Source organism: Amphiprion ocellaris, chromosome 23, assembly GCF_022539595.1.
Source record: "Amphiprion ocellaris isolate individual 3 ecotype Okinawa chromosome 23, ASM2253959v1, whole genome shotgun sequence".
Classification (NCBI taxonomy): Eukaryota; Metazoa; Chordata; class Actinopteri; family Pomacentridae; genus Amphiprion; species Amphiprion ocellaris.
The window spans coordinates 3642372-3668333 of NC_072788.1; the positions used below are offsets into that span (position 1 = coordinate 3642372).

Consider the following 25962-nt stretch of genomic DNA (forward strand, 5'->3'; position numbering starts at 1 on the left):
CAGAGAGAAATGTGTGAGTACATACATACAGAACGAGTAGTTTCTATTCCACCTCTCACCTTCAGTTTCAGTCTCTGCGGTGGGTGCTGCTGTGGTCTTCCACTTCTCTTTTGCTCGGGCCAGACAGATGCTGTACAGCTCTGCAGGGACACAGCAGAGTCAATATGAGACAAAAAGAGGGGAGAGGACATGATGACTGGACAGAAACCACTTGAGGTGATGAAAGGAGTCGGCGGCAGTGACACTAAAGGTGATTAAAGCAACCGTCTCGCTCCATTTCAGGAGATATTTATGTCTGCTTCGACCTGTGGCTGCCCTCTAGTGATGGAAATAATGAGCTCTGCATCGGTGGCCGCTACCAGCACATTATTATTAACTGAGGAAAGAGGCTCACAAAAAGAGCTTCTTTCATTGATGTTAACCCTCCTGTTGTCTTCATTTACGGGCACAAAAAAATATTGTTTCCCTGTCTGAAAAAATTCCAAAAATTCAGCAAAAAATTCCACAAATGTATGAAAATTTGCAAAACCTTCAGGAAGAAAATTCCAATAATTCCTTAAAAGTTTCCCTTAAAAGTTTTATTTTTTTTAAAAAATCCCCCAAATTTGGCAAGAAACTACTTGTAAATATTTTCAAAAAATGAGTAAAAATCTTCAAAAAAAAAACCCTAAAAATATCTAAAATGATTACATATATCAGTAAACTTCTTATATCTCATATTTTATTAAGAACATTCACATAAAAATCAACCAAAATCCAGCGAAATTCACTGGATTTTGGTTGATTTTTATGTTTATGTTCTTAAGAAACATTTTTAATATTTCTTTTTTCCAACAAAAAAATGTTCAAAAATTTCCCAAAAATGTTGAAAATGTGGACATCAGAAGTTTCACTGTGAAAATATTTTTTTCCCACATTTTCAAACTTTAAAACGGGTCAATTTTGACCCGCAGGACGACACGAGGGTTAATAAAGATATCCTAAAGGCAACATTACAGACTTTTTAAACGCAGCAATGTGAAGAAGAATAAGACTGTCCAATCATGCTTTATGTTTTGGAACTCCATAATTTGAAGCTTTAAGGTACAAAGTTAGAGGCGACCCCCTATTTTAGCCCATTACTATACAATTTATGCTAAATTAGCTATTATCTACCGAGTAGTGAGAGTGCCAAATTACAAAAATAAATCTATAAAAGAATAATAAAGTAAAAGTGGAAATAATAAAGATGAATAAATAAAATTTTAAAAAAATCAATGCTGCTTTAAAAGCAAAGGAAAAGCACATTTCTGCTTATTTTTTTATTATTTTATTTATTTGTCTTTATATATTACAACTTTTATTAGCCTTTTCTTTTTATGGATTCATTTTGATCAATATTTCTTTATACAGCAATACTGTTTATTTTTTATTTTATTTATCCGTCTTTATATTTCCACTTTGATTTGCTTATTCTTTTACAGATTTATTTTTGTAATTTGGCACTCGTGCTACGTCATAGAATGACAGGAGTGTCATTAAAAAGACAAATCTGTTAAAAAAAAATGAAGACATAAATGTGTAAATAAAAATAGGAATAAATAAATAATAAAAAAATGTATCTGTTAAAAAAAGAAATTAATCAAAGAATAAATAAAAATAAATCTGTCAAAAATAAGGAAATAAATGTGCAAATGTAAAGTGGAATAAATTTTTAAAAATTTAAAAATGTAATAAAAATGGATATATGCAGCTACATTGTGTTTTTGCTTTTAACTTTTTTTCCCCATTTTTTCCATTTATATTTACACATTTATTTCCTTTTTTTAAATACAGATTTATCTTTTATTATGGCACTCCTTATTTTTACTTTTTTCCATCAGTCAGTTTGTCCTCTTGGTCAGCAGTAACAGCTAGCTAAATATCTAGCTTCTACTGCTGAGAAAAAGCTAACATTAGCATGGATTAGCAACCCTGATACTGTGATTAGAGTAGGATTAGCAAACAACAAATAAAACATGGAATATAAATGCTACCACTGATGTATAAGCTGAGCCAATCAAGCCTTTAACAGTTTATTACCTATTATTGATGAATATGGAGCATAAAATTGTCCTCCAACTCAGGACTGACCCATATAGCACCAATAGTAGTCATCCAGCAGCAGTATTAGCTCTAAGAAGATGCAACAGCAGCAATGCTAGTCCCAGCAGTAGTCATTTTATACCACGAGCATTAGCAAACTTAGCAGGAATGCTAGTCAAAGCAGTAATAAACCTGCTTCACATAAAGTGGAAGAATTATGTCACTGACTGAATGATGACGCTGTATATGTGTGTGTGTGTGTGTGTGTGTGTGTGTGCTGCACATGCACACGACTGTGGCCTCATTTAAAGAATGAGCAGCACAAAGCAGAGCGGTCCAGCTCAGCAGTCGGCCAGCGAGTGCTTATCTGAAAGTAGCCCTGAGGGTGCTTCCGATTTGAAGCTGGTGCTCTTTTAGCGAGAGGATAATGAATCATCAGTGTGTGTGTGTGAGTGCGTGCACGTGTGTGTGAGTCTGCGTGCGTGCACGTGCTCAGAGAACTCATTGAAATGCTGCTCTTGTACTGGGGGAATCACTGGACGTTGCTTAATGGACACACACTTCCTTCCTCTTGTATGGGTCTCACTGCCACTTATTCAATTACAAACACTGAGGAAAACTGCTACACCCATCTGTGTGTGTGTGTGTGTGTGTGTGTGTGTGTGTGTGTGTGTGTGTTACTCATCCTATTATCACACACACCTGTTTACAGCTACTACTAATGTAAAGCTGAGATGTGGTAGATCCAGATTAGGGTAAGGTTAGTTAGTCCCTCCAGGAATTTGCGATCGCACCAATTCATGCAAATTCAACCAATCTGCGCGACCTTGCAATTTTGTCCAATCACTGCAACTTTCCCGCAATTTTGGCCAACCTCCCGTGAGTTCCACCAATCATAGCAGCGCAAACGTAATGCACGTAAATCACCGAATTCATTTTCTCGTTTTTGGATTGAAGATGCAGACATGTCTGAAGGTACATGTTCAGTAGATGTGTTTTTCCCGCATGTAAACGTGCCGCATCTGAAAATCACACACGGTGGGCGGGCACTAGCGGGCCACAACATGGTCACATGACAGCTCTCGAGCTTCAGCGGCTCGCTACATGGTCACGTGACCGAGCTTTCAGCTGGACAGTCCAGCAGATGCATCGGATAAACAAAGCGGCTCAGCTGTAAACTTTCCCTTTTATTTTGAAAACACTTCAGGGAAAAGTATTTCTGAAAGCATTGGAGGCGATAAATAAGCTGTGCAGCAGCTGAATCTGTCCTCGTTTTAGTTCACTAACGGCTAGTTTAGATGTTTGAGGAAAGCTTTGTGATGCGTGGGATTGCAGCTGGAGACGCACCGCAACTGGACCAGCATGCAACATGTGATGCATTTGGAGCTGCGATCCGGTGTGTTTATCCGGAGCAGGCTGCAGCTCGTTTGCATAAAGTAGATTGGACTTCTATTTTATGCAAATTCGATGCAGCGTGCAGAGATCCCACACATCGAGAAACTGTCCTCAAACATCTAAACTAGCCGTCAGTGACCTAAAACGAGGACAATGTTGTGGCTCGTTAGCGACCGCCTACCATGCAGTTGGAAACGCACTGCATGTTGCACGCTGGTCCAGTTGCATGTGGGTTGGAGCTTTAAAGAATTAATCTCGGAATAAATATTGTCAATTACAACGTTGAAACATGTTCTAAAAGCTGAAAAAAATGCAAATTTCTAGCAACTGTCACTGTCTCCCACAATTTTATTGCCACAAATATGCTTAAAACATCGCAACTTTTTAGAAAAGCTGCCACGACTTCAGGCGTTTTCGGCCGCAACAATCTCACAAAACGCCCGTGAAATCCTGGAGGGACTGGTTTGTATATATAGGGGTCATATAGGGCCGGTAATGTTAACAGAAGAAGCTTTAGTAACAGATCTTCACACTGGCTGATGTGAACATTCGTTTCCGTGTACCGTGTGTGATGTTGAGATCGTTGCCCACGGCCAGGCTCCACACTTTGCCCCTGACACTGGGGGGGATGCCCTGCCACCAGAGGTCCCTCACTCGTCGAGATGTGCACCTGCAGAAGGGGCGGCATATGAGCTCAATAAGGAAAAAACTCAAGCACATCAGAAGGTGACATTAAAGCTGCAGCGATTAATCGTTTCGTTGTCAACTGTTAAATTAATCCCCACCTCTCTTAGATCATCGATTAACTGGATTAACTGAGTCATTTTTTTTAGAGAAAAAGTCAAAAATCCTCTGCTTCCTCTGCAATATGACTTTTTTCTCATTTCTTTACGCCTCTGTGACAGTAAACTAAATAACTTTGGGTTGTGAACAGAACAACACATTCGGGGGCGTTTTCTGACACTTTATAGACCAAACAACTAATCAAATGATTGAGAAAACAATCAACAGATTAATCAACAGTGAAAATAATCATTACCCTAGTTGCTGTTTGCATTTCATGGAGGGCAACTGTCACTGATCAAGCATGACCACTAGGTGGCAGTCAACACCTCCACTGCAGCAGCCACTGATTCTACATCAAGTAGAATAAAACTAAACCTCCTTAGATGCTTATTATTATTAGTGCTATTTTCACATTCCACCTTTTTGTACTTTTTCACTTGATTTTATTGTAAACATCAGCAATTTTAGCAGCATTTTTTGGCACTTTATTCCTATTTCTTCAATCAGCACAATTTGCACTTTACACGTTCTTTTGCACATTATTTCCTTATCTTTTTTTAGGTAACGTGTGAGCTTCAATCCATCCATCCATCCACTTTTATTTCTTGTTTATATTTACCCAATATTTTACTGTTTTCACTCTCTATAGTGTCTTCCATTTGTGTTGTTGTGGAAATGCAATGGAATTAGACGGACATCTAATAGGAGACAACAACAAAAAAGCATCTTTTAGCTACTCTGAAGCATTAAAAAGTTACTAAAGCTACACTGAAACTTCCACATTTGAGCATTTGAGCATTAAGTTGGTATGCTAATCCAAGGTCTTACACAATATTTTGCAGCATAAAGCATAACTAGCATGACTTGCACTTATAATCATATTAATTCAGGTGACCACACTGGTATGAACATGTGAGGCGGTCAAGCTTGTAAAGCAGGTTTTGCTAATTAATCATCATGTCTGCATGATCTGTTTTTATTGTCGGTCTGTAGCAGCGGTTCACTACATACTCCTAATACATTATGGACAATAAATGGCCAAGTGCTAATGGTGTGTAGTTTTATGTGTAGTAGAATCCCCTACGCAGGCCTTCAGGTGGTTTAATCTTGATCATTGACCTACAGTGACTTTACACGATGCTATGAGGGTGACATCTGTCTCCTGTGTTTGCCAGGAGTTTACATACACCAGCATAAATGTGGACACGTTAAACCAGGGGTGTCAAACTTATTTTAGTTCAGGTTCCACATTCAGCCCAAATTGATCTCAAGTGGGCTGAAACAGTAAAATCACAGCATAATAACCTATAAATAACCTATAAATAAATATCTACAAAGGAACACAACATTTAGTCGCAGGTATCTGGAACTGAAAAAAACAAAACAACAAAAAAAAAACAACAAAAACAAGACAAAATATTACAAAAATGAGACACAATGACAAAAGAGCAATACAGTAATTTTACTTTATGATCAAAACAACTTGTCATGGTCAAGAAATTATTTTAAATTTATAGTTTTACTAATTTATAAACTGTCTTCTAATGTCTTCTCTGTAATTTTTACACTTTGAGGGCCGGATTACACACTCTGGAGGGCCGCTTTTGGCCTGCAGGCCACATGTTTGACACCCCTATGTTAAACACTGATAAGAAATCTGGCACAGAAATGTTTCTGCTAATGCTTTTGACACTGGAGTCCTCTGTTTCTCTATCTCTGGACTGTGTATATATAAAATAGCAGCACTGGTTCAATATTTGTTTCAGACACCACTGTGGAACTTTCACCTGATCTGGAAGCCAGTCCAACAAATAAATGTAATAAGAACCAGTGCTGCAATGCACGTTTCATTGGATTTCTGAACAAACAGCGGAGCAAAAACGGCATTTGACTGCATTTAATCGGATATTATGAGCTTCCCAAAGGAACCTGGCTGCTTTTAAACTTATTCCACAGCCTTTAGAATACAATAGAAAACAAAAGAACTTTCCAATAAAAGATAATGCCACTTGTTTCATCTTTTTATTTAAAAAAAAAAAAAAAGTTCTTTCTGCACTGTTTAAAATCCTCAGAAGTGTTTGTATTGAAAAATCTCTTCTCTGTGCAAAGAACTGAAGTGTAATTAATCCTCCTGTTGTCTTCATTTACGAGCACCAAAAATGTTGTTTCCTTGTCTGAAAAAAATCCAAAAATTCAGCAAAAAATTCCACAAATTTCTGAAAATTTACAAAACCTTCAGGAAGAAAATTTCAATAATTCCTTAAAAGTTTCCCTTAAAAGTTTTATTTTAAAAAAAAATCCCCCAAATTTGGCAAGAAAATTCTTGTAAATATTTTCAAAAAAATGAGTAAAAATCTTCAAAAAAAAATCCTAAAAATATCTAAAGTGATTACATATATATCTGTAAAACTTCTAATATTTTCTTTAAGATTATTCAGATAAAAATCAACCAAAATCCAGCGAATTTCGCTGGATTTTGGAAGATTTTTTTGTGAATGTTCTTAAGAAACATTTTTAACAACATTTTTTCCACCAAAAAATGTTCAAAGATTTTCCAAAAATGTTGAAAATGTGGACATCAGAAGTTTCACTATAAAAATATTTTTTTTTTTCCACATTTTCAAACTTTAAAATGGGTCAATTTTGACTCGCAGGACGACACGAGGGTTAAAAGAAAGAAGTGACTTTTAATTCTACACAGTCTTTCTTTGTACTCACATCGTACTCCAGTTGGGTAAGATCTCTTGGTTCCAGGTCTGTGCTGCCGTTCCGATGCTCTCCTCAAGCTTGCATCGATCCTCCAGTTGCTTCTTTCTCTTCTGAGCGTCCTTCAACTCTACAGGAAAGAAAAAAAAGTGGTGGGTAAATACAAAAATAGAGGAAAACTGAAAGTGAAGAGAGGCTCAAAAGAGACAGAAAAAGTCCTGTAGCATGCTAGCTTTTCCAGAAAGGTAGAGGAAAGACAAACACAGGTAGATGTGGAGGAGTTCACCTCTTTTCTTGGCCTGGGCCACCATCTCTTCATACTGCTGTCGGTGCTTCTGGGCCTCCTCAGCTGGCTTGGCAGGCAGATTACTGTAACACACATAAAAGCACATGAAGAAAACTGGGTTAGCAACTATGCGTTCTCTGAGTTTATCTTGCATTATTCATGGTGTCCAATCCTGTAGTGTATTAAGGCAACCCTTCCTATATTTAGTGGCTTTGGAGTGAACTCTCTGCAGTCTGCTCCAAGCGACTTGCATTAAATTAGCCTTTTTATCTTTTACAAATCATTCAAAAGAGCCTGGTTGATTGTAAGTCAGCGGGTCTCTCTCGAAGTCTGCTCGTTCGAAATTAATGAGAGGTTGTCATCCGATTGGTGCGCAAACTCAATAGGTGAGTTCCTTTAAAGTTGTGTTTTAAAAGCATCTTAAAATGTGCAATAGATTGATGCAAACAAACGGACCGGATAAAACCCACGTGTGGAAAAAACACACACGGACCAGAGCAGAACAGACTAAATCTAACATTACTCGAGTTGACAGCAATTTATCACAGCCATTGAGTGTATTGTGGGTAAATTATTTGTTGACCTATACAAACTCAGACCTTTAATCAATAAATTATAAGGAGATTTTAAATTTCACAGGATGCTTCTACTTTAACCAGAGCAGCTTTTCTAGTGTTCAGGGCATTTATTAGATCAGAGGCTGAACTATGAAGATAGTTTGACATAGTCGGGCTTCTTTTCGTGAATCGGCTCGACAAAAACCTCAGTCAAAGTTAACAGGTATGAAGGCGGTTTTCAACTTTCTTTGTTAAATCAGGTTTTCTGCTCCAAACTTGTCACACAAAAAGGAGCTTTTAACAATCATTTGAGTCGTTTTTCGCTCAAAATGAACCGATAGCGAACAGGTTGCTTTAGTGGAGGACAATGATGAATATAAAAATATATGATGGTAAAAAGGGCTGCGACTGGAAATTATGTAAGACATGAACGCTGGTAGAAAACTGTTAAGGGGTATTGTACTATACTATATATGAACAATACCCCTGTACTATAATAAATATGTACAATAGCACTGTTCTGTGTCAACTCAATCCACTGTTGAACCATGAAATGTGCTCCAGGATTAGCTAGTAAGTGTAACTGGAGTGGATTTGCTTTGCCTTTTTCACAACATTTTCATTCTGCTAATTTATTTGATAGCAGTTTTCAGTATTCAGCTTTTCAGTAGATTATCAAAGGCAGTTAAACCAAAATAAACCACTCTTACTTCCCTTTAAAGGATAAATACATGCTGCACTACCACGTTTACTTGAAACACAACATCTGCACCTTTCTACATTATTTCTGCAAGCAGAGGGTGGCGGTAAAGAGGGAAAAGTGTCGACATGCGAGGCAGCAGCAGCTGAGTATACAGTTTTGCTAGTCATGGTGTTAGAATAAACTTCCTGGTGTTCACGGAGGACATCTGGCTGTTTTCATTCACAAGTGGTGATTTCGTAGCGAAGTGGCGTTACTGAATGAGAGATGAAGCCCGGCGTGTGTCAGCATGCTAACAAAATAGAAAATGCTCAAAAAGGAAACTCTTTTACCATCTGTGCTACAAACAGAGGCGCAGTGAGAGCTGAATGGAGTCTAACGATCCGGCAGAGGAAGGAGGAAGATGGAGACAGAAAGACAACAGATGTGGCTTCTTTGTCTGATACGTAAACTCCACAGGCAGCGAGAGAGGGAGATAGAAAAATGTGGGATATATCTAAACCAGGGGTGTCAAACATGCGGCCCGCGGGCCAAAACCGGCCCTCCAGAGGGTCAAATCCGGCCATCAAAGTGTAAAAATTACAGCAAAGACATTAACTGCAGATTGTAAATTAGTAAAACTGTAAATTTAAAATAATTTTTAGACCATGACAAGTTGTTTTGACCATCAAGTAAAATACTAGATTGTTCTGTTGTCATTTTGTCTCATTTTTGTAATATTTTGTCTTGTTTTTTGTCTTTTGTTGTCTGTCTCATGTTTTTATTTGTTTCTCGTTTTTGTCGTTTTGTGTTTTTGTCTTATTTTTGTCATTTTTTTGTCTTGCTTTATTTGTTGTTTTGTGTATCATTTCTGTTTTTCTATCTCTCTTGTGTTGTTTGTCTTTTTTGGTGTTTTGTTTCTCGCTTTTGTCATTTTTGGTCTCATTTGTGTAATTTTTTTGTCTTGTTTTTGTCATTTGTCCATTTTTTTGTCACTTTGTAACTTTTTTGTCAAATTTTTTGTCTCTTTTCTTTTGTTTTGAGTTGTTACTCTCATTTTTAGTATTATTTTGTCTTGTTTTTGTTGTTTTGTCTTTTTTTGTCTGACTTTTGTCGTTTTGATCATAAAGTAAAACACTATATCATTCAGTTCCAGATAGCTGTGACTAAATGTTGTGTTCCTTTGTAGACACTGTGATCTGGAAGTTGTAATGTGCAAATGATGAACTGAGGCATAATGTTGCTGAAATTGAACTTATTTTTCTTCAGAAATTTCAGGTTGTTCATGATGTTTTGTAAAAAGATAATTCCTTAAATATGAACATTTTCAGAATGTACTTTTTTGCAGTAAAACAAAGGAAATATTTGGAGTTGTGGTCATTTCTAGGTTATTATGCTGTAATTTTACTAAATTGGGCTGAATATGGAACCTGAACTAAGACGAGTTTGACATCTCTGATCTAAACAAAGATCTCATAGTGTGTGTGTGTTGTTTACGTACGCAGGTCTGTCCTCCAGAATCAGTGCAGTGGTGGAGAGGGGCTCGAAGTCCAGGTTCTTCCTCACACTCTGCCTGGGAGATGTCGGGTTGCCAGGTCCAGCTCTGCCACTCTTTGTTTCATATTCCTAGCAATGAAAACGCAGGGTTTAGACACACAAGTTTAACAGGGGAAACCAACCTGCTTTTGAGGCTACATTTAGCTTCACATCGCTGCTGGTGATGACGTGAGCACAGCGAAGAATGGACGGAGGAAGTAACTGCAACAGACTGGTAGGATTTAATGGAGGGGAGAGAAAAGAGAATTAAAAAGAGGACTTATACTGTGTGTGTGCATGAAGCCATCTTGACAACCTTGTGACGATGCTCTTATGGCCTCTGAGAATTTGTCAGCTGCTATCTAATGAATGTGTGGTTTCTGGGCATACAGAAAGGGGAAGCCATGTGACAGTCAGACAAGTCCAACCGTCAGCTGATTTCAGGAGCACAAACAGTTCAGGAACACCTTCAGAAGATCAGTAGATTGTCTAGCTAGTTTGGTCAACATATCAATGAGGGACTTTTGAAGTCTATAGGATATATCCTGCATACATTTTTATACTAAAAGTAAAATAACGATGATCTTGTCTATACGAATTCCATCACTATTTATTATGGAAACAATCACTTATTAATAAAAAAATGACTGGACATCACTAAAATTTCAACTAAATAACCATCTGAATTTAATTACAACCACCTTCTAATTAGCTAAACAATAATAAAATGAGCTCATTCAAAAGTTGTTCTGTCACTTTGTGTCTCATTTTTGTCATTTTGTGTCTCCGTTGTTAAGAAAAAAAATGACTGATATCAGTAAAATGTCAACTAAATAACCGTACAAATTTAATAACAACCACCTTCTAATCAGCTAAACAATAATAAAATAAGCCGATTCAGAAATTGTTTTCATTGTGTTCTTTATATTAAGTTGAGATAATCATGACAGATATTTCTTTTTTGGCAATATATCAAATTTTATATGGAAAATAACAAATTGTATCTGTGTCCAAGAAATCACTTTCAACTAAGTTCCCCATTACAAAAACACCTCTCCAGGAAGTGTGTTAATTCTAAATCACGACCTACTCATTTTGTTTCGTTTTTGGTCATTTTCAGTCCGTTTTGTGGTCATATTATGCATTTTTGTGGCCATTTTCAGTCTGTTTGTGATAATTTTAGGCGCTTTTGTGGTCGTTTTGCAATTTTTTTGTAGTTATTTTGTGTGTTTCTCATCATTTTGTGTCTTTATATGATAATTATCTGTCTCACTGAGTCATTTTGTGTTTTTCTATGGTAATTTTGTCATTTTTGTCATTTTGTGCATTTTAGTAGTCATGTGTCTTTTTGTGGTTGTTTTGTGTCTTTGTGCTCATTTTGTTTCTTTTTTCGTCATTTTCAGACTGCTTTGTGAGCATTTTAGGTCTTTTTCTGGTCATTTTGTGCATTTTTTCTGGTCATTTTGTGCATTGTTGTGGCCCTTATCAGTCTGTGGTAATTTCGGGTGTTTTGTGGTCATTTTGCAACTTTTAGTAGTTATTTTGTGTCTCTCATCATTGTGTATCTTTATATGATAATGATGCGTCTCACCGAGTCATTTTGTGTCTACAATATTTTAGAAGAATCATTCTCTAAAAATGCCATGTGGAGTTTGATTATACGTTGATTGTAAGCCTGAAAACAGCAAAAATGTCAACTATGATACAGAAAGTCCTGCAATGATATACTGATCGAGTTAATGAGAACGCTGCTGTAAATAGGGCGAGTGCAACACGAGTGCGTCCCACCGTGTGTCCAAAATGGCCTCCTGTGAGCACCGAGCTGGTTAATAATGCAGGCCGAGGTCTGCAAGCAATCAGCTTAACACTGCGCTGCCACGGGCACATTCACATTGATCAGCACACACCAAAAACACTGGCAGAAAAATCCATTCCTACAATAGCGGTGTGTGCGTGTGCTGGTGATAAAGCGCGTCGTATTAATTTGTCTTTGTGTGTTGCCGTCTGTTGTAACAGAGCCTGGTTTCCATTGGCCTTAGGGGGCGAATAAAGGTAATTGAATTATATTGAATTTGTGTTCGAGGATGAGAGCAGAATGTAAAAGTGCTACCAGGCGACACTAGCGATAATTTACCGTTACTTACACCGCGCCTAACAAAGTCGGTCCTTTGCTAGATGGATAAAAATGTCAAAAACAGAACCAACCAACATGATACTGACAATATTCCTTAAGTCCTGTTGTTGATGTTACTAAGAATAAAAAAGACAAATTAATAATTGCTGAAACTTTATATTAAAAAGCTGTAAATGTCGGATTAGTTAAAAGCTCAGGTTTGCAGTAGATAGTAGAAATCTAGCTCAACTCCAAAGTGATGTGTACATTCTTCTAGTAGCGAATAAAGCAAACATAAACAGGCCAACTCTGTTCCGTCTTAAGATTCAAGTGAGTGAATGACTGCAGAGGTGGATTAGGAGCCTTTATAAAGCTGCTGCTGGATGAAGTGACGAACGCAGATGGGTTAATATATAATTGCAGGACTTTTTGTAACATAGTTGACATTTTTGCTGTTATTTTTGCTAAAATCAACATGGCCGCCTATAACTAAATGCCACATGGCATTTTTACAGAGAGATTCTTCTAAATATTATATATACAATTGAGTAAAACTGAAATTGAAAGCTATTTATAAACATATTGTAGTAAACCAATTGACATGCCATAAATCCACACTTGACTCACACACTACTTTATATTAAATAAGTCAGAAAGCCTTGGAGTCTGGCCAGTCTTTTCTTCAGGAGGAAATGACATCATGTGGAGCAGGTCATGTGATCTGGAATCAACACACTTCCTTGAGAGCTGTTTTTGTAATGGGGAACTTAGTTGGAAGCGATTTTTCGGACACACACTTTAGAATTTAATATATTGCCAAAAAAGAAATATGTCGTGATTATCTCAACTTAACAAAAAGAACACAATCAAAACAATTTTTGAATCAGTTAATTTTATTATCGTTTAGCTAATTAGAAGGTGGTTGTTATTAAATTTGGATGGTTATTTAGTTGACATTTTAGTGATATCCAGTCATTTTTTATTAATAAGAGATTGTTTCCATAATAAATAATGATAAAATTTATAAAGACATGATCATCATGAACATAAAAACATTAGTTTTTTTAACTTTTAATAAAAATGTATGCAAGATATATATTGCCTCAGATAATGCAGCTCTTAAAATTTTTTTTTGAAAAAGGAGAAAAGACAAAACAGCATTCGCAACTATTTACATTTCCCATCCTGCAAAGAATAGAGAAAGGTCAAGGCAGAAAAAAGGTGCAAGCATTTCAGAGCACTAAAGTGAAGTATTAGAGGCAGCAGAAGGAGAGAAAGACGATGAAAAACCTTGACAGAGAAATGTCAAAAACATCTCTCGAGGTTTGGGGATGGAGGGAGGGCAGCCGACACAGAGACGTGAAGAAACAAGGGCAATGATGAAGGAGGAGAGGAAGAGGTGTTACAGGAAAAGTGTTCCCCTGCTGCTGCAGAACAGAGGTGATTCATGGGAAGGAATCCACTGAGGATGATCTGAGAGGAGAGCTCCACAGTGGGCGAGCCAGCTGTCTTATTTGTAAGTACCGGTACTTTCAGTAGCTTTGCCTCTCGTTTGGTGTCAGTATCCTGTCTTTTATCTGCTTTGCATCCGTCTCTCATATAAAAACACTACAGTTGGCTTTCATGAAATTAAAACCAATGCGAGAAGAGCCAAGAACAGCATCAGTAAACAAAAGCTGACATTTTTGTTGGTGAAACTTTAAATCATTGCTTTATTTGCGAACAACTGGCTTTATTTTAACATCAAATGCATCTGTGATGTAAAAGAAGCCTCTTGTAACGAGAAATCCACACAGAATTATCACCAAATCTATGGCTTTTTAGCATCTTCCCGCTCATTCTTTTGGTTTTACAGCCTGCAGCTTCACAGCCTCATCACCTTCATTTGCAGCAGCAACAGGCTGCTATTCACAGACTCCGTAAATGGCTGTCTGACACAACCGTAAAAGCTCTGACAAACCCACTAAGCACTTCTTCACCGGCGTCAAACGTCAGACAAACACAGCTTGCAATTAGCTGGTGAACGACGAACATTTAGCGAGAAAATTAAGCTTAAAGAGAGAGAAATGGGAGTCTGATTTGGGAAAAGAGGCTGGAAATATTACTCCAAATGAATGTTGATGCAGCACCGCTCAATGAGTAAATAAGCAACTGTTTGTTGACAGGTTCACCTTCATATGGTGGCGTTACATCGATGTTATATCTACAGCTGACATTAGTGTCCAGAACAGATGTCCATGAACATGTGACAACTTCGTCAGTCCAGGAAATCTCTCAGTGTTGACTAAAAACCTCTAAAAAGCAAAGAATGAAGCCAAAAAACGTCTTTTCTTTAGCTTGGATGTTGCATATAATTAGAGTTCTGCTGTCGATGATGTTAGCAGTGTTAACAGTGACAGATGTTCTCTGTGTTAGCATTTAAAAATCATAATTTAGCATCAATAAAAAAGTTAGCATTTGGACACACCTGTAACTCCATCTCATGAAACAGTGAGAGACTTTACCTGGTGGTGAAACCAGGTGTTACAGCAACTGTACAAAACATTTTGCATGTCGCCCATCTGTCTTATCGTTTCATTCTTTATTAAACAGCTAATTTATTAACAGAAATTAATCAATTCATAAAAAAAAGTGGAAAGACATTTCTTAGAATATTACAATCAAATGTTTATTCAGCCCAATTTTACATAAACCACTTGATTTGGAGGACAAACATATTCTAAACGTAAGTTATGACGGATAATTCCAGTTTGCTGTCATTTTAGTCGTTTTGGTCATCATGTTTGTTTAATATCATTTCCAGTTTGTGATTATTGTAGCCAATTACTTCATGTTGACAATAATACTGGGTAGGGATGTCTGATATTATCGGTGGGCTGATATTGGCATAAAAACGTAATATCGGTCAACAGCGTTCTCGTGTTTTTGTGCCTATCATGAAAACCGATAAAATAATGCCTGGATTTCGCCGGCATTTACTGGCTCATAGAAGGAGGAAGGGAGAGTTGTTCGAGACCATTGGGGAAAAAAAAAAAAAATATATATATATATATAAAAATATATATATATATATAAAAAAAAAAAAAATATATATATATATATATATATATATATATATATATATATATATATATATGACATTTTTTCCATAACTTAAGTTGAAGTAGTTTTTTTATTTTGCCCAGACAATGTCTACATTTGGAAAACCTTGTTGCATTTGAGAATGCATCCAATGGGGCATCACAACAAAATTAGGCATGATGTGTTAATTCCACAACAGGAGATATGTGATGTTACCTAAAACTAGCTAAATAGTCCACATATATCGGTATCGGTCGATATTGGAATCAGAGATTCTAGAGTTGGTCAATATTGGCAAAAAAAACAATATCAGATATCCCTAATATTAGGATATGTATTGAATGTTTTTAGTTTTTTTGTTTCTTTTTGGCAAATTAAGGGAGGTGAAAACAGAGTTTGTGCCCATAACAATCTTGGTGTATCAACCAGACAGTTACTGATGACGGATTATTAATAATATTATCATATGTGTATTACTACCATGATATCATTATTTAATTTCTAAATATCACAGCTAGTGCCACCACCAGTATACTGTGAGGGATAATACTGGTCAAAGTTGATTCAGCCAAAGCTTACATAAACCACTTGATTCGGAGGACGAACTAAACATCTCTGCACTTGCTATGTTCAAGATCAAACCATGATTTCTGTCTGTAAACTACAATAAATGCTGAAAAAAGACAGTTTGGATTTTTGTATCACTGTTTGCTTTCATTATCTCCTCCATCTGAGTTGGATAATCAGGAGGTTTGTTTACAACCGCTGCTAAAGTTTCCCTCCCCATAAAACTTCCTTGTTGCAATTATGCACTACTAAATCTCATCAGTTGTTTTAGTACCACATTAATGGCATTATTACAAAGACTACTGAGTAGTAAAGTTTTAAAAAATGCATCACAAAACAAAAGGGTTGACTGTAGTCAGTATTGAAAAGCTGTGTGCGTTAATGGAAAGGTAACGTATGTGCTGCTGTTCAGTTTATTAGGAGGGAGCAGCTGCAGGTCAATAAAACAGGTAAGGCAAAAAAGCTCTGAAGACTGGGAGGGGATGGATACTGCAGAGAAAGAGGGAGGGGAGGCACAGAGGAAGAGCAACAGTCGGGAAGATTTTATCTGGGAGGAAGGGGAGGGCGACCTGGCATCTGTTCAGCAGCAATGCAGGTGCTACCAATGAGGTGAAACACAAGAAAAGATGCATGAGAAGCGGCGATGGATGAGGAAGTTAACGTGACAACAGTGTAAGAGAACTACAAGTATGTGAGGGTGAGAAACAATGAATGTGCATGAGCCAATGACGACAAAAGACTGGTGGTGGCAGCGAGACAAACGGGCAAAATCCAGTAAAGGAAAACCACATTACTGTGCATTTCCCTGTTAACTGGCAGCTGGTTCTACTAGACAATCCGCATCTACCTATTATTCTTCACTTTTGTTTGTATCCTCTGCCACACAAAATGCAAAGGGACTCACAACACCTAATGAAAGTAGGTCACAGCTGGTTGTATTAAAGAGGTATTTCAAAAGTACTGACATAAACTTCATCCAGTGCTAGTGCTACAGAGGCGTTTCAATTCGTACAACAGTTGTGTCTATGAAATCAAACAATGTTTTCCATATATTTTGGTTTCAAACCCCTTAAGACTATGTTCGTAACCTCAAATTCTTAGAAAGTCTCTCTTTCCTGTGGTAGTAATGTTCCATGCCCATCTAGCTCCATATGCTAAAGTTCATCCTCACAGTTTGAAGACTAAAATTTTGACTTCACTTTGGATCTCTGCAATCAGCTGTGTCCATGAATCCAAATTGTGTTCAACAATGTTTTCCATCCATTTTGGTTTCTTAAGACTATGTTTGTAACCTCACATACTTAGAAAGTCTCCCTTTCCTGAGGCAGTAATGCTCCATGTCCATCTAGCTCCGTATGCTAAAGTTCATCCTACAGTTTGAGCAGGTTTTAATCTGCAAAGTTCTCCAGTTATTCTACATTGTTTGCCAGACTTCTTGACTTCATTTTGCAGGATGCAGTTACATTTCCATTAATGTAAACTTTCCAACATGACACAAAAAAGCTGGAAGAGCAGAAACAACAGCTCACAATGACTACACTTGTTTTATGGGCATAGGTATTTCTGAAAAGAAAGACCAGCCTCTCACAAGGGGTCCCCACATAGCAGCTTTTAGTCGGGGTAGCAACCGTATCCTATGATTACCTGCCGCCAGGGCAACCTGCTTTGTCACGCCGGCTTTCAGTAAAGTTCTCCAGTTTCCTGGTAGTGATGTAAGAGCTTTCTGGCTGCCTGGCTGCGCTGGCTGGCATCCATGCATGGCTGCTAATGGCCTTTACAGTTTAAAAACTACACAGATGAGGAAGATCAAGCCGTTTGCTTTACTGACACACGGTTTGTCAGGTGGTAGCGTCACAACATGCGGTCCAACAAAGTCTCACGCACAAGGAAAAGTCTGCTTCTGAAGACATCGGTGTGACTGCTTCGTCTGCACCGTATCCTCGTGAAAACACCACTGGCTTCCTTGAAAATGTCAGCTGAGAGATCAAAGACCACAGCAGGGGGGCTTAGCCTGGTTTCACTGCATGCCAAACTGCTCCAATGTGCAGCTTTTCGATGGAAGTTGCTCGAGGCAAACCCCAGCAAGCAAAGAGTAAAGTGTAAATGAGTCAGACGGCTGCTGTGTGGCTGGTAGCAGGTAGCAGCTGTGTTAACTCAACAGAACTGCTGCTCACATTCCGTCACGATTCCATTGATTTTTTTTACAGAGAATTACATAAAAAAAGTGATGATAAATACACTAGCATTCTCCAGCAAAGTGAACTTTGAAGGGACGTTTCACCTAGTTGTTATCTTCTGTGGCTTTGAGTCAATTAACGCAATGACATCATGATAATGTCATCAGAGTTACCAGAGATTGAGCTTGACAACTTCAAAATGTTTATAAGAACCCTGTAACACAGAGATGTCAAACTCATTCTAGTTCAGGGGCCACATTCAGCCCAATTTGATCTCAAGTGAACAGTAAAATCACAGCATAATAACCTATAAATCACCACAACTCCAAATTTTTCCGTTGTTTTAGTGCTAAAAAATTCACATTTAATGAACTATCTTTTTAAAAAACATGATGAAGAACCTGAAATTTCTTAAATAACTGTAATTTCAACATTATGCCTCATTTTATCATTTACACATTACTACTTACAGATCAAAGAAAATCTACAAAGGCACAAAACGTTTAGTCAGTTATCTAGAACTGAATGATATAGTATTTTACTTTATGATCAAAATGACAAAAGCCAAACAAAAATACAAAAAACAACAAGACAATACATGACAAAAATGAGACACAAAATGACAAAATCGAGACACCAAAACAACAAAAAATGAGACAAACACGAAACAAAACAAAAATTTTGAAAAAGTTACAAAGCGACAAAAAAATGGACAAAAAAATAGATAAACAATGTAAGTGAGACAAAAGAAACACAAAATGACAAAAATGATGCGCAAAACAACGAATAACGCAAAACACAAAAAGACAAAAAACCTAAGCGAGACAAAAAGGAAACACAAAACGACAAAAACATGAGACAAACGACATGAATTAAAACAAAAATTCTACCAAAAAATTGGACAAAAAAGTTACAAAGCGGCAAAAAAATGGACAAAAGACAAATGAGACAAAAAAAATGACAAAAGCGACATAAAAATGACAAAAAAACAGATGAACGAAGCAAGTGAGACAAAAGAAACACAAAAGGACAAAAATGACAAAACAATGAAAAAAGCAAAACAGAAAATGACAAAAAAAACAAAAAACACAAGCGAGACAAAACAGAAACAAAACGACAAAGACATGAGACAAACGGCAAAGGTCAGACAAAAAAACAACAAAAACAAGACAAAATATTACAAAAATGAGTCACAAATTGACAAAAGAACAATGAAAAATCTAATATTTGACTTTATGAGCAAAACAACTTGTCATGGTCTAGAAATTATTTTAAATTTATAGTTTCACAAATTTACAATTTGCAGATAATGTCTCCTCTGGAATTTTTACACTTCACAGTCGGCCAGATTTGACCCTCTGGAGGGCCGGTTTTGGCCCGCGTTCCACATGTTTGACACCCCTGCTGTAACACAATCTACAGAACCTCTGAAAGAGATGATCTGCTCACTCGGCAGTTAGAGTCAAACAAAAGCTAGCACAGGTTGCATTATGGGAAGTGCAGGACACAACATTTTGAAGCTAATGACTAAATGTTGAATATTTCTGCTGCTATGATTCTGACCTTTTGCCGTTGCCAAGCCAACTGTGATGCACATAAACTGCATCAAATGACAAGCTGTATGTGCACTTTAAAATGCTAATTCTGCTAAGTTAGTCTCTTTTGAATCATTTTATGTTGCATTCTGACCGTTTAGTTTGCAAATGTGGGTCAAAGCAAGATTGCAGTTCTGATCTCTTTCACTGGAATAATTTCTTCCAGAGTTCTGATTCATGTAATATATCAGAAGCATCAATGAAAGATACAGTGAGTTTCCATACACTGGCAGCTAAATGGCCTGTAGCAGCAGGAGGTTGAGTTCAATCTGGGAACGATCAAGAACCACAATTTTCTGATTAGAAATTAACTTCACCGTCTAATGAGAGGCACGTACTGTTATCCTTTTTGGTTATTCATTCATTAAATATACCTAAATGAATTGCTAACAATGGATTAATTTGCATGTAGCATTTCTGGCACACGGCAGCTGACAGTTGAATTAAGAGTTACCACAGGGGAGCCGAGGAGTCGTCTGCTATTAACCCTCCTGTTGTCTTCATTTACAAGCACCAAAAAATATTGTTTCCTTGTCTGAAAAAAAAAAACAAAAAAAAAAAACACAGAAATTCAGCAAAAGAATTCCCCAAATTTCAGAAAATTTGCAAAACCTTCAGGAAGAAAATGCAAATAATTCCTTAAAAGTTTCCCTTAAAAGTTTTCTTAAAAAAAAAAAAAAAAAAAATCCCCAAATTTGGCAAGAAAATTCTTGTAAATATTTTCAAAAAATTAATAAAATCTTCCAAAAAAATATTCTAAAAATATATGAAGTGATTACATATATCAGTAAAACTTCTAATATTTTCTTTAAGAACATTCACAAAAAAATTGTTGTCCTGCGGGTCAAAATTGACTCGTTTTAAAGTTTGAACATGTGGAGAAAAAATATATTTTCACAGTCAAACTTCTGATGTCCACATTTTCAACATTTTTTGGGAAATCTTTGAACATTTTTTTGATGGGGAAAAAAAGAAATGTTAAAAAAGTTTTTAACAACATTCACAAAAAAATCTACCAAAATCCAGCAAATTTCCCTGGATTTTGGTAGATTTTTTTGTGAATGTTCTTGAAGAAAATATTAGAAATTTTACCGATATATATGGAATCACTTTAGATATTTTTAGGACTTTATTGGAAGATTTTTACTCATTTTTTAAAAATCCTAACAAGAATTTTCTTGCCAAATTTGGGGGATTTTTAAAAAAAAAAAAAAACTTCTAAGGGAAACTTTTAAGGAATTATTGGAATTTTCTTCCCAAAGGTTTTGCAAACTTTCAGGAATTTGGGGAATTTTTTTTGCTGAAGTTTTGGATTTTTTTCAGACAAGGAAACAATATTTTTTGTGCCTGTAAATGAAGACAACAGGAGGGTTAAAAACATGGAGTTTTTGGCAATTGTACCCGACCGGCCCGAACAGTTATCGCAATGCTTCGGCATGTTTACGCAGATGCACACATCTGACGAATCACAGTCTAGAATTCTTATTATTAGTATCATTATTATCAGTATCATTAGTATGTCAAATATTTTTGTTGAAAACTGCAGAAAGAGTTTTTAATGCCACTGAGAATTAAATTTAGTGATTTTTAATGCCATTTAAGGCCGTAATTTTCGCAAAATCAACTTAATGACTATTAATGCTTTTTAATGCCCTGCAGAAACCCTGTATATTGGTGGTATAAAAGGAGGAGGAAACTCCACGGCACGCTTCAAAAAGCCAAAACAAAAAAAAGCGACGGTGCTGTCTGTCACACTGCTACACGTGCTTTTGTTGTACTGAGCTGACGGCTACAGATCGGGTTAGGAAGGTGGCTCATCTCCCGGCTGGACATCAGTGCATCGGCGCAACCTGGAAACAAGACATTTTTGTCTTTCTGCAGACGGAGACATCCCGACAATCACCACCACGGTGAGCTGAAAGAGGCTTTCATGTGAAACCTGAGCCATCCCCTTCATCGGCTACCGAATGCCCTCTGATTCTGCCAGACAAGGAGACAGACGGCGGCTCACTTACCATGAACGCTGCGGTTCCTTACAGACGGCCAGTCCTCCGGTGGGGGTTCGTTTCCAAAACCCTAGCCTAGCATCATCGCTGCTCCGCGGGGGCTCACTCCTGGCAACTGGACGCCCAGGAGGTGAAGGAGGAGGGCGGAGGGACGGTCAGGCTGCCGACGGAGGGACACACCCCGTATTGGAAAGGATGCAGCAGCAGCATGATGCCCTTATTTCCTCCCCCCTCTATTCTCTCTCTGAGCGGTGACGCTACGCTGATCCGCTCTGCATCAGGTCTATCTCTGCTGCTGCTGCTGCTGCGTGTGTCAGCAAATCAGCACCGCCGTGTTGTTCGTCGCCGTCGCTGCACCGAGAGCAGCTCTGCGCTCCGTTGCGCCCTGGCAGTCGTTCTAATCAACCCCAGAGCAACGGATCAGGTTTCTGCTACTCAGCCCTCTGCTCTCTTAATCCAGTCAGGACTGAAAGAGCAGCTGCAGCTCAAGCGCCGTTATAAACTCTCATGATACGGGAATTTATTGTATTGTTTCTTGTTTATCAGGGTGTCAAACATGCGGCCCGCGGGCCAAAACCGGCCCTCCAGAGGGTCCAATCTGGTCCTCAAAGTGTAAAAATTACAGAACACATTAACTGCAGATTTTAAGTTTGTAAAATTATAAATTTAAAAGTCATCTCTAGTCCATGACAAGTTGTTTTGCTCATAAAGTAAAATGCTAAATTGCTCATTGTTCTTTTGTGTCTCATTTTTGTAATATTTTGGCTTGTTTTTTGTCTTTTTTTTGTCTGACTTGTCATTTTGTTTCTTGTTTTTGTCATTTTGCGTTTTTCCTTAAATGTCAGACAGCTAGTTCAACTGATGATCAGGATGGGTGATAAGACAACACTGTATTCTTTGAAATGGTATACTATTTATACTAGTCGAATATATTTGTGTAAATGGTAATTATGGAAGCAGTGAGCAGGGTTTCTAGCACGGAGAGTTTTGCTTTATTGCAGTGAAGTTCCTTTAATGTTTATACCAACTTTTACTTGTTAGAAGGGATGTTTTTCACCCATATAGCTCAAATATCATGTATTCAGTCTCAGCAAGTACCCAAAAAGTAAACACTTGTATATTTAAAGTGGCATAGATGCATCTGTAATGTATAAACTAGACTTTCATGTGTCATGTTAGTGAGCTAACAGTGTGGCATGAGGTATAAGGTGCTTTAAAGTTATTATTTTTGGGGCATTTTTGTCTTTTTAGATAGAACAGTGAGAGAGACAGGAAACATGGGTAGAAGAGTGTCGGAATAATGTGTAGTAAATTGCCACGAGCTGGATTTGAACCCATGACCGCTGCGTTGGGGACTATAGCCCCTGTTCATGGGTTGAGGTTCTTTAAAAAAAAAAAAGGACGGCTGCATAGAATTCTAACTTCTGCCAGTTCTCTGACTAGCTTCCTGCAAGTTGCTTCATGTCTAAAGACTGAAAAATCTTAATACATATCCATAATTAAGGTATCGTGACATTTACAAGAAGGAAAAAGAAAGGATTTAGGAAACTAATCAAAAGTTATGATGATAGTAATTCAAATATAGCTGTCAAAATCCAGCTTCATGTCGAGGGAAACTCAAGATTCACTGGTAAAAATGTAGCAAAACCACAATATAATAGCATAAAAACACAACAACCACACATAACTGGAAGAAAAGTGTGAATACTGTGGTACTAAATAGTTAAAATACTAATTATTAGCACCAGTCTAAAAGCTTTGGTACCTTTTACTGAACCGTAACTTCAGTACTGCCCTTAAAATCCCTCATTTATTAAAAACCAGAGGGGGTTTTGGTGACTGCATTAAAATTAAAACTACTGCTGGGAATGTTCTCAGCCTCGGTCCTCCATTGGCGTAACTCAGGCGTGTCTGGGCCGCCACACAAAGTGATTTAGAGGCTCAGCAGGTTATAGAACAATTACTTTCTGCAGCAAGCGGCAATTCACAGGCCTTGAGACAGAGCGGAGACTCACAGCAACACAAAGTGGTGTGAATTAGAGTATAAAATTTGATTCACAGCTTTTGCTCTCGAAGGAAAAGACACAGGTGGAAAATCATGGAAATGTCTTGTAGCTGCTGAACAATAACCTGGACAAATAAAGCATTCCACACACACAGAGACAGACTTCAGTAACCCCGCCTTTGAACAGCAGCGGCAGGACAAAAGCTTGAAACCCAAGCCTCGTTAACCAATTCCTCAGGTCCGGCGTAGGGTTACACCCTCACGTGAGATGTACTCCGGATATTAAAAGCACGGCTGTATGTACACGAGTTTCAAAGCTTTACCAGTCGTCTGTCTACCATTTAAAGCAAAAAGGCGTGACGCGTTACAGGGCTGCAAAGGAAACTGCAGGAGCTAAACATTAACAAGGCCTTTCAACCAGGCTTCAAAAGCACAAAGAGCACAGAAAAAGGGAGACGCTTCCCTGTTGTCAGACATGGGGCAAATGGAAGCACGATAACAGGCTTCTGGAGGCTCTAATTACATGCTGCCATCTTGTTCTTTGGTTTATTTTACCAGTAGAGAGCTGTCCTGCTCTTTAATTGGGCTCTCCTGCCTTGCTTCTGAATGGAAGTGGGAAATTATAGGTGTTCAGTCACCAGCTGGCTATCGAGCAGAGCGTTCTCAAAGACCTTGACATTTTGAAGACTGCATCGCATGCACGTGGCGTGTCACAGCCACACTGAGCTCAGAGTCGAGCACAGAACAACAGAAGAACTTATGCCTAACCCAGTTTAGCAGGTGCAGTGTCGGTACATGGTCTGTTTGTTGTTTTTTAGCTTTTTTTGGCGTTGCATGTCAAATAATTGTCAAAATTATGTTTAAAAAAATGCTAAAATTGCCTTTGGTGCAACTAGTTTTCATGTTAAATTGCACATTTCGAGCTCTGGAGAAGCTACTTTTGACACAACCACTTGCAGAGCGACAACACCAAACATCACTGGAAGTGGTTAAGCTTCGGCAGCATTCACAAGCATCACTAAAAGAACGACGCTAACCACTTTAAGTTACATGGAAACATGCAAAGCCATTCCATAAGAGTAAGCAGGCAAATGACAACATTTATGGAATTTTTTGGTGTGCATTTAGTAGCCATATATTTCTACTAAGGTGAAAAATGATGCACAACAATTTTGAACTTAGCAACATGACTACAGCTACGTCACTTTAAAAGCAACCATGTGACTTTCAAGTCGCTCAACGGCTGTTTGGATGATTTTTCTCATCTGTGATCCCATAAAAAATTAGAAAAGGACTCAGAGAGCACAGTACTCCTCCAAAGCTGTCCATTCCCCCATATGGCATTGTCAGAAATGTAGCATTTGTTTAGTTATTGCACAGGAGTGTGTTATGCATGTGTACGTTATGTACGGATACAGAATCGCGTGACCTAAATATGTAGCGGGCGGCGGGAATTGATGGGACTCACAAACACCCCCACAATTTAATCAATTGTTCCTTGTATCATTTCCGATGGATAAGTCTCGATAAGTCCACAACGGTGGATTTGCAGTAGGATCATGTGATCATCAGCAGGCAGCTGACTTGACATTCCCTTGTTGTCATGGTTACAGTGACGCCGTGCCTCTATCTCGCGATGGTACAGAAATCTTTACCAAATCCGTGGATCCAGACTATAAGCCGCATCACTGCCAAAATCTAATCAGTTGGTCCTTGTGTCATTTCTGACCTTCTCTGAAAATTTCATCTAAATGCGTTAGTCCGTTTTCGAGTAATGTTGCCAACAGACAAACAGACGCCGATTATCACATAATTCCACCGCGTTCCTTGGTGGAGTAATAAGAAAACTAATAAACAAACTAACTTCACAGCAATTAGGATTATAACTTTGTTATACATGAGGTCCTCCGTTTACGACGTCCTCGACTTACGTCGTTTCGCCGTGACATTGGAACTGATTACAGGCCGGTCCTCGGTTTAACGTACGGCATTTCGTTGGAACTGGTTCAGTGCAACTAGTTGGCGAGCAGAGTGGATGAATATGTAGTCAAGCGGCGCTATAAGATGGCTTTGTTTACATTTTCACCGGAGTTCTGACTTGTGTCACACCATAGGAACGGAACTCCGATGTAAGTCGAGGACCCCCTGTATGCACAAAAGACATTTCTGAATTCTCTCTTCTTCTATAGAGGAACAGGACTTTAATTTGCAGTGAAAACTGACCCCATAGCAGGTAAAAATGTGACAGGAGCAAAACATAGCCAGAAGATTAAACCCCTAAAAACTTCACTTTGTGTGTCAAAGTTACATCTTTCGAAGTTTCTTCCATGAAAAGAGTCCCTTCCTGATTTAAAATGGTTTAGACGTACCTCTACACCTGTTGCTTCCTCTAGAATGTGCAGATCTATG

At 37.9% G+C, this 25962-nt stretch overlaps 1 protein-coding gene across 3 annotated transcripts in view; it reads right to left on the reverse strand.

Moving 5' to 3' along the window:
• tbc1d14 (TBC1 domain family, member 14) overlaps positions 1 to 25962 on the reverse strand; it is a 53288-nt gene that overhangs the window by 9415 nt on the left and 17911 nt on the right. For 2 of the 3 annotated variants that reach the window (XM_023291531.3, XM_023291534.3), the window contains 5 exons: positions 9975 to 10099; positions 7238 to 7320; positions 6964 to 7081; positions 4023 to 4129; positions 60 to 140 (listed from right to left, as the gene is read on the reverse strand). In XM_023291531.3, the coding sequence (XP_023147299.2) occupies positions 60 to 140; positions 4023 to 4129; positions 6964 to 7081; positions 7238 to 7320; positions 9975 to 10099 (514 nt within the window). Of the gene's footprint in view, positions 1 to 59; positions 141 to 4022; positions 4130 to 6963; positions 7082 to 7237; positions 7321 to 9974; positions 10100 to 21557; positions 21911 to 25962 lie in introns of those variants that run through there. The other variant, XM_023291535.3, reaches the window with a different exon arrangement.